Source organism: Haliotis cracherodii, unplaced genomic scaffold (assembly GCF_022045235.1).
Source record: "Haliotis cracherodii isolate W230 unplaced genomic scaffold, xgHalCrac1.p SCAF_23, whole genome shotgun sequence".
Classification (NCBI taxonomy): domain Eukaryota; kingdom Metazoa; phylum Mollusca; class Gastropoda; order Lepetellida; family Haliotidae; genus Haliotis; species Haliotis cracherodii.
In genome coordinates, this window is record NW_027266279.1 from 8,417,041 (window position 1) to 8,426,904 (window position 9,864).

At 37.5% G+C, this 9,864-nt stretch overlaps 1 protein-coding gene across 7 annotated transcripts in view; it reads left to right on the forward strand.

Annotated features, from left to right (window-relative positions):
• Positions 1-8,183, forward strand: part of LOC139471808 (actin filament-associated protein 1-like 1) — a 127,648-nt gene extending 119,465 nt beyond the window's left edge. For 5 of the 7 annotated variants that reach the window (XM_071254301.1, XM_071254298.1, XM_071254304.1 and 2 more), the window contains 3 exons: positions 3,078-3,180; positions 3,897-3,962; positions 6,604-8,183. In XM_071254301.1, coding sequence (XP_071110402.1) covers positions 3,078-3,180; positions 3,897-3,962; positions 6,604-6,775 — 341 coding nt within the window. In that variant the 3' untranslated portion in view covers positions 6,776-8,183. Of the gene's footprint in view, positions 1-3,077; positions 3,181-3,896; positions 3,982-6,603 lie in introns of all 7 variants that reach the window. The other 2 variants (XM_071254303.1, XM_071254302.1) reach the window with 2 other exon arrangements.
• Positions 8,184-9,864: the final 1,681 nt, after the last annotated feature.

Sequence of the window (9,864 nt, forward strand, 5' to 3'; positions counted from 1 at the left end):
TTGATATTTGGTCCAGTCAACAAATCTCATCTTGTGACAGGTTCATGTTACTTCTACATCACATCATAAATATTTCATGAAGCATTTCTTTAAAGATTCTGAAAAACGATGCCATTTTATTTTGCAGTAGTTGTTTGGAATGTATTATTTTCTCCCATATGTAGTATTTTATTTTGCTTTATGTAGTCGATACTGTAGCAATGTCTACTTCATAGGAGCTGATTGCTAGAATGCCAATGTGCCCAGACAACCCAGTCTTGTTCATCTTCGATCTGCTTTGTAGGTGTCTTTGTTGAGTTGATAGATTCTTAGCACGCTTCTACTCCAAGATCCACAAACCTTGCTGGTTCCAGCTTTTGATGTGTTGTGATGCTGTAACTATATTGAGTCCAAGTGTTGATAGTATCCTGGTGATGGAGGCTGTTTCAGGTGGCCAGTTCATATAGCTAGTCGTATGGAAGTAGTATAGCTCCTCACAGTGGACATGAAGACAGGTAAAGGGGAATGTACTAATTGGTGATGTGTGGAGTCCCTGTTGATGAACCAACCTGTTGTGACAATCACAAATTTGGACATGTGTGTTTGGAGAAATTTTATTTCAGCTGTGAGTCGTATATAACAAGACCACAATATGTTCATGAGGTACATCTGAGTGATTAAAACCATTTCATGATCTTGTGCATCCATTCTCATCTGTATTTCTCCTAGTAGAGCAAATATCAAAACTATTTGGAACTGGGTCAGTATTACGTTTTGCTTTCTGTAGTACAAATTTGTATACAAATATATCAAATAGAGCCCATGCAAGTCTATAATGTTTGGAAAGTCTTGATTACTGCAGTATCTGAAAATGAAGAGAGTCTCTGGTCTCCTTTTTATTATGTTTTAATGCCGATAATTTAAAAACTTTTTTTTTTGTACAATTTGTTCCTTTTAGAGAGTAGATGTTTGTCTAGTGTTTCTGTATCGGGGGGCGATGCAGACAAAGTACTACATAAAAGATGTGACTGACTTTTTGAAGGACTATAGACTCACATTCTTGGCCTTACTTTCCAAATGTTGCAATGTTTTTTTTTGTATTTTGTGATAGATATGTACTTATTTCTGTTCTGTTCACACTATTGTTCTGAGACGAAGATGGCACTTGAAATACTGCACTGATGATCTTTTATAAATTCACCTTGTACTGATTAATCAGAACAGAAGGTATTGTTATTTTCGATTATTTCTGAAAACTTTGCCAGTTCCTTTTGATTTCTTTACTCCTGTAAACAGGTTTTGAGGCAGCTTCTTGCTATGACATTACAGAAGGTGAAACACAAATACCTAGTGTCTGTATATGATTCACTATGCCTATCAAATTCCTTGCCATGAAGTGACTTTATTTACTTTTGGGGCTGATCTGAAATACAGAAATGAATAAATACTGGCAGTATTACAACTACTTTTGATGATGCTCTGAAACAATATGAAACATTCATTCATTTCATCAAACTTTCATCTACATCTATGAATGCACCTAAATATACATATTTCTTTCATAATCTTTGACATTTTCACACTTAAATCATTTGACAATACTCTGTGTACTTGTAATTTCAATAACTCATTAAGAATGCTCTGTGTAGAATAGTAAGAGTTGTCTCCCTTCCATTGTAATTTTGCAAGCTCCTTCCCAGCGCGTGACACCTTCGTTACACTCTCGGTAACATCGCTGCCACCAGTGTGGGCGCGGCCATTTCAAGAATCTTGAAATTTGCCCTCCAACCCCATATGTAGTAACGTTTATACTTTTGTTTATGTCTCTGGGAATGCCATCATATTTCAATTTGAAAAGGTTTACGACTGACCATGTTTTCCAGATGAATTCACTTTGTTGTTTTGATAATCGGATTGGTTCGAGATTGCAGACTAACGGAAAATCAACCAACTTCTCCCTTACATTCTTACTATATCAATAACACGATAGTTTTAATGAAACAGAAATTCAAATTGACAAACGAAGAGAGTAATTTAGCAGCGATAAGTGTATTCGGCGTCACGACAGTCGTCACTTGTTTGTAAACATAACGGTCATTCGGTTGCGAGTTCAACTCCAAGCATGGTTGTGGCCACCTATTCACAGTGGGGAGTTTTGACTGGTGGCAGCGATAGTATAGAGAGCTCCGGGAACGTACTATCGCTGTGAGGAGCTTGGTAATTTTGTACTCACTGGGGTTTCATGAGACAAACAATTCCCATGTAAAAACAAATCCCATGTAATTTTGTTTATCACAAACTCCAATTTTGTTGATAATTGATATATCTATATGTAATTTATGTGAAAGAAGTGTAAATTTATGTTTTAAGCCATTATATTTTGCGAAACAAATTTTCATCTCCATACATTAGGTATTAACTTCCTAATTTTTGTAAACTTAAGGAAAGAATTTGAACTTACATATACATATTGTTATGATTGTTAAATTTACCAAGATTGATATAAGAGGTGACCTTGCTATATCCACTGCACAAGTTGGCTCTCCGTCCTTTGTTTCCCACTGGTGTGCATTTCAAGGGGACATCACTCTGTAGTGTGCATGAACAGAGTTACCCCCCTTTTCTGATGGTCAGAGCCACTGTGTGGAATATTTTTTTGTGTACATCAAATCATGGTCAATCACGATGAGTTAAATCATGTTTTTATTTGATAATCATGAACATTTTCAAAGAGAATGTGTTAAGATATTCATTACCATTATTAATAATAATGCTGTTGTTTGATATGATTAAATATTCAAGAGATGACATTGTTCATCCTTTAAATGTTTCTTACAAGTTAAAAAAAATTAAAATATTATTTTATATGTGTGTTTTGTATTTGTCAATGTATTGTTATTTAAGAATGTATTCAATAACTCATTGAAATTACAAAGTAACAATACAAAACCAAATTAATTTAAAACAGCCCAATTCACATCTGGTCTACAAAACCAAAAATCTCTCATTATTTTATTTAAAGAAATATTTAATGAATTGTTTGATTTTCCTGAATGATAGATGAATTCATAATTAATTTGATCTTTTTATTCTTTTAGTCTCAGACACCAAGTCTAGCTCATCGGCAGTGGATTTTGACAAGGATATTCAACACAGGATTGGACGACTGAGGGAGAAACTAGTGCAGATCAAGCGCAAAAGGTAAAAGAAAAATTACGGAATGCTATTTAACCTGGTCAGTGGCAGATACAACATTAGGGAGGAAAAAGGTTCAGGCCAATTGGAAAACCTTTCATTCAAACAACATTTTGTCTGCCCATTATTTAGGATGTAAATGAAGCGAGCAGTAAATAATTCTCGTGATAACACACATCCAGCCACAGCATCATACATGGCACAGTTGTCTTAGTTGACCTTTCAAGAAGTACCAGTGTCTGACCAAACATGTCGTTACGCCATCTGCGGTGGACCACTCAACCACTGACGTGGAGAAGACTGAATTTATGCAAGCAAATTGCTACTATTGTCCTGCTTTTCCGTTTTATTTCAATATAATTCTGTAACAGTTACCGTTTGGCAGTGAGAAACTAGTGCAAAAAGATCTCAGGGCTTGAACTTCCAGATTTCAATTTGCAGAGGGAGTTACTTTGTGTGTCATCTGACAACTTTTAAATATTTTTTTTCAATTTCTGTTTAATTCCTGTTCTGTTTCCCTTGTGTTTTTTTACATATTTTCATTTTGGGGACAGTATAAATCTTGAAGGGTCTGATTGATGATTGAATGTAAAAGTGAATATTTCACCTGCAAACAATTAACGATTACATGAACTGATGTTATGGATCATGAGGGACAAGTGTGTCTACCCAGAATGCCTTACTACCTACCGTTTGAGCAGCATCAAGGTTTGGCATTTCAGAGACTTGTGGGAAGATGACCTCACCTTTGGTGAAGGTGAAGGTCACGTACAGCTGCTGTCGTGCAGGCAAGTTCCTCACGACTAGGTGTGTTCTCGTTACACTAATCTGCATCGAGTGTTCTCATGATGTCCCCATCCTGCTAGCATGCATTGTTGCCACATACATGTATATACATAGAGCATACAGGAAGTGCTTGTGTCTGTAGGTCAAGGTCAGGTCAATTCAGTCCTTTAGTGAGTTGGGTTTATCGCCACTTTTAGCAGTATTCCAGTTATATCACGGCGTGTCAGCTTAATGTGGGAGGAAAGCCCGAAGTGATGCAGGTCTTGGATGTTTACCACTTCCGGGAAACTACGAGCACGGGTATGGTGCTGACAAACCAAGAAACCGGTTGAATTCAGTTCCTTCTATAGTGATGGCCTATATTTATATATAGTCTCTCTGCCTGCCTTTAGATTTCATGTCTGTAAAAGTCTTAGTTATGTACTGATTGTAAATAGGTGCAGGTAATTTTAAGAATAATCTTTTCGGGATCTTTTACACAACTTTTAAGGATATTAGCATGCGCCTCTAGATCTTCTCCTTTTACAAAAATACATTTCATTATTGGTACAGGATGAGGGGAGGGAAATATGTAGCCACAACATCAAAAAGTGCTGTATTTGTGTCCCTTAGGCTTGCTTGAAACTGAGGATCGTAGGTTTGTCATGCGAGGGTGTCATGTGCTGGGAAGGCGCTTAATCCACTTCGAGTGAAGGGAGGCAACTCCCATCTCCTTTGAGTAAAGGGGGGCAACTCCTTCCTTCACAAATTTTATTTGTGTGAATCAAAGGAGAATGTCATCATTCCCATTGCCTTTCTGGTTGAAGCTTCTCTTCCTACAGGACTTTAGATTGAAACTTACTGTGTTACGAAGATAAGAATGTAGGCTTGTATTCTGTTGTGTGATCATGGCTGACACCATGTTGACATGTAAATCTCTCGGCATGCACAACCTGTTCTTTGTTTATGTCTTCCCATGAGACTCTTATTGCCACCAAGTCTTCCATGCCTGTCGTCCTAGTAGTTGCAGTATCCAAGCAAACAAAATGTTACTGAAGTTGGCAATATATTCATTAGGAAAGAGAAATCAGGTATTCAGCAGGTACATGTAACTGCATGACTAAATCGTAGCATCATGTTATGGTGTAACCCTTGTCCGATGTGTACTCAAACTCTCAATAAGATTCAAGTTCAATAAGAAATTTGAATTTGGATATTTTAGTGCACTTTAGGATTTGTTTGATTTTGAATATTTTCTAATCTGTTGGGTTGTTGCATTCATGTTTTCCTCTTTTCACATTAAGAATGTGTTTTTTCTGCCAATTAATACTGTGTTTGTTTTTTGATGTCATGAAGTTAACCACTTGTTTGCAAGGATTTTTCACGCAAGGGTTGTGCGTTTTGTTCACCAGAAAGAATGATTTGACAAACAGTTGAAATGGTTTGTGGTCAGGAATTTAGCTTGCATACATTCAGGAATGTTTTTGTTTTGTGATGATCATTTTTACAACATTTCCCCAAATAGCATGATTAGCTGGTGTAGAGTTTATATAATAACTGCAGATTTATCCAATATATCTATCTAAATGGATGCCAACCAACCTATGCTGGACTTTAGAGATGATTCATTGGTCGGGTTGTCATTTGGTTGATAGCATGTCTTCCTACCCCATGGATTGGGGTTACAGATGGGGATCACATAGCTGGAATATTGCTGAGTGAGCCAAGCTCATTAAAATCAGATCTGAGCTCTCACTGGCACTAAACAAAGATCTGAGGATATCCCATTTCGGGTCACATCAGAACGACCTTTTGCGAACTTTGACAGACCACTGAATGACTAACAGGAAGTCGACATCAGCCAATAGGAAAGCAGCTTTGTCAAGCTCTACTGCACTCGTTTCACCCTGCCGACTTCCATTTCAGACTACGCTTGAAAAATATGTTGACACAGTTCTCGATTAAAATTTTGAAAACTGAACAAACGAACATTCTGGAATGTCTAATATGTGGTTGTGATTGTGTGGCAGTGCTTCCCATGTACTGTGCAATGCCTCCTCCGTTCAAATGTTTACCCCCCTGAAACGAGAGATAGACGATAATTTTGACGGAATCAGTTGTAAGTACCGTTACTGTCGTTCTGAATACCCCGTGTTAACATTTTCGAGGTTGCGTGATCAGAAACACATTTTGACTGTCACTTTCATGACCTTGTAGACGCTTTGATTTGTCGGATGAAAGGTTGTTCTGACGTGACCCGTATTGGGATGTCCTCTGATCTTTGTTTAGCGATAGTGAGAACTATGATCTGATTTTAATGACATTGCTGAGTGAGCCTGCAGTATTTGCGAATTTAGTCAAATCTCGTAACAGTGAGACCTGCATGGCCAATTTAGCAAGACAAGCAGAGATTTTGTTGATATTAGTTGAGTTAATGACATTTCAGTGAACATTTTTCAAGTCTGTATTTCAACCCAGTGTTTCATAGATGATTTGATGTGGACATGGTACACCAACAGTTGTTTCACAAAAAGACAATTTTCAGTTGATTGTTTAGAAACAAATAGACAATTTCTAGATGATTGTTTAGGAGACTTTTATGTCAGGTTGCTGCAGGAATTACACGGCCATATTGTGCTAACATTCTGGATTTCTATTTTTTAGAATTGCTGTTCGAGACAAACGGCAGCGAGTTTCATCTACCGAGGAACAGAAAATATGTGATGAAGAATACTCAAGTCTAGATCAGGAATGTCACGAGACGGACAAAGAAATTACCAACCTGGAGCATCAGCTGACCACCCAAGCCTCACTCTCATCTCCAACGTCATCATAGCCTCGTCTTCAGTTCAGCATCTCCCACCCACAGCCTTGTTTTGATTTCTCCCATCATGCACTGTTCACAGCCTCGTTCTCAGTCTGATTCCTCCCATCATGCACTGTTCTGTGACCATGTGTAGTTAGTTCTGAAGGGCCTCTGTGATTGGAGGAAATATAGACGCTATCAAGTATTGGTTTGGAATTTTCTACTAAAAGTTATGATATTTCAACATATTATCATTTTGTTTTGTGGAAATTGAGGATCATATTTTGAAATGGTTTTCTAAGTTTGGAAGTCGTGTACATTGTCAACTTGTGTCTTTGCGAGATATTTGAGATGATGGTGAGTGGCGATGAATTCCAGGCTGTATCATACACTCTGTATCATCACCAGCGTCCTGCTCCTCCATATCTGCTAAATAAATGATGGTGTTGTTGTTTTACACTTGCTGCTTGGGGAGGGACCATACAAGTCCAAGACTAACTTGACAGTCATAATACTCACTCCAATACATGGCCAGGTTATCACAGCGAATAATGTGGGAGTGTACACAGCAATTTTCAGATTTTGCTTTGTACAGTTTCAGTGTGATTTTTACCATTGTTACTCTACAATGTAAATAACTCAGTAAGAAATAACAATAATAATAACAACAACAATAATAACTGTTGTTTACAATCCATCCAGACGAGCTTGTTTATGATTTCGTCAGTTTTACATGGTTGAAACAGAATTGATTTCTACCCTCCCTTTCAGGTTCAAGTTTTGACTTTGTAAAATATCTAGGATGATTATGAAGATTGTTTATGTTTTAAAAAATAATATGCAAACTTTGAACAAGATACTGTATTTGCTGTATCGAGCACCTGACTCCTGTAGGCAGCCCCACCAACTTCTAGGTAAAACTGCACGATAACTCTGCAGTGGACAAGAGTATTATTATGTTGTAACTATGTTGGAGAAAAGTTGGAGTTTCATTAACCTTAGAACCAAGTTGGTTCTCTACTTGATCTCCATCAACTCGATCACTTGATCGCCAACAACAAATTTAGCTTGTGTATGGTTTTAATAAGTCTCTGTCACTTTTCTAGGCCCCCCAGGGTGCTTTTTACAACAAATACGGTACATTATTGATTTTGTTGATGCTCATGCCATTAGCTATGCAGAGAATGTTGACTTGCTACCATCATACAGCCCAAATGGAATATTGCTGTCATGATGCGCCGAATGGCTTGGTGTTCTGTGAACAGGTACTGTTTTAGGAAGCCATTTTGGTTTTGATGGGAAATGGGTTAGGAAGCCATTTTGGTTTTGATGGGAAATGGGGTATGTTACTGATGGTGTGAGTCATAGCCCATTCTATGAATCATGAAAGTAATGCGAGCATGAAATTAATGCGAAAACTTTGAGTGTCCCTTGCTCGCATAAACGGATGCGTTATTATCTGAACATATTGGCGTTTATTGTCATGTCACGTTTGTGCACATTTCGGAATGATTATGTATATGATAAACTCCCAGTAATAACGTAACTGAGTTCTAGAGTTAGTGCTTAAATTCACATGAAGCACGTGTCAAGTGTGGTCAGTTTGTTTTCAGGAGCTGATCAAGCTGTACTGACAGTCACCAACTATGTTTGATGGCATCTGTGTTCTTGGTAACCTTGTCAAATAATTAAAAGGAAAACACTGCTCACTCACGTGGTGAAAATATCTAGTTCAGTAACAGCAGTTGTGAGGAATACACAACACTGTTCAAAGATTTGCACTAACTCACATGACAATCCTTTGAATGTAGGTCTACTCGCACGATGCATTTTAGGCCAGGGCTTGGCATTCGCATTAATTTCATGACGCATTAATTATGTGATTTACAATACTTGGCATCAACTACATTGATTAAGATTACTGCTAAAACCAGCATAAACCCTTATTCACTCACTCACACCTCGATCCTTTTAACAGGGATCAGAGATGTGGTTTTCATCATCAATCTGTACATAGACACCATGGAGAAAATGTGAACATTTGTTGGAGGTGGAATGGCTTGAAGACAATGTGCATAAACATCAAACTGGGTGACGGTTAACACCTTAACTTGGTTCTGGGTAATAGTGATCATGCTTCCCCAGAAACTGATGATCTTTTGCGAAAATATGCAATTGAAAACATATGAATTTAATTATATGCAGAAGATGGAGGTGTGACCAAATAAGGTACTCATCTTTTGGATAGTTGATGAACAAATATAGTCATTTTACTTTATTTACCAAAAGGTTTATTTAGAGGACCAAATATGGAGTTACCATGAAATTGATTTGTTACATGATTTAAACTGACATTGATCACAAGACAGGAACAGGACAAAATAATGAACTGCTTGAAACTGGTTTTAGACTTGTTTCTTGTTTACATGTAGATATACCATTAACAAGTGATTGGGAGAGGTCAAGGTCAAGGGTAGAAATGACACAGCTCTCCAACTGTGGTCATCTTGCCTTGATGTGTCCGCTTTATCCATGCCTGTGACTAAAACAACTGATAAGTTACCCTTGCTGTTTTCTGAAGAAAAAAAACAACAATAAAAGTTTAGGGTTGAGCCTATCCATTCTGATTTGGGAGGAGGTGGGAATGTGTGCATGTATGTATGTGTGTGAGGTTTTTCCTCGTATATTCTGACAAAATGAATTTTTTCACAAAAAAGCCAGGCTCCCCTGAATATAATATGGTGGACCCCGCACCCATGACAGTAATCTCTCACACAGCGGTCAGTCTTGACTGGACATGGCTCCCAGAGAGGTGCCTCTCTTTCAATAATTGTAGGGTAACAATATTAGTATAATAAGCGTAGTATTCAGTGCTTGACCAGCCCATAATCGTCCTCATTTGGTGACATCTCGGAGCAGTTTCGATTTCGGCAACCATCTACGAAACAAAAGGTTTGGAAATAAAATATTTTTTAGAGAAAAAAAAGATCATACATGAATTTATTTCATATATTTTGTTTTATCAGTAAACAAAAAATATGTACATCCAGTTTCAGATTGGGGAATTTTAAGCCAAATCTCTACATTCCGTGGATGTCTGTATATATATATATATAAAA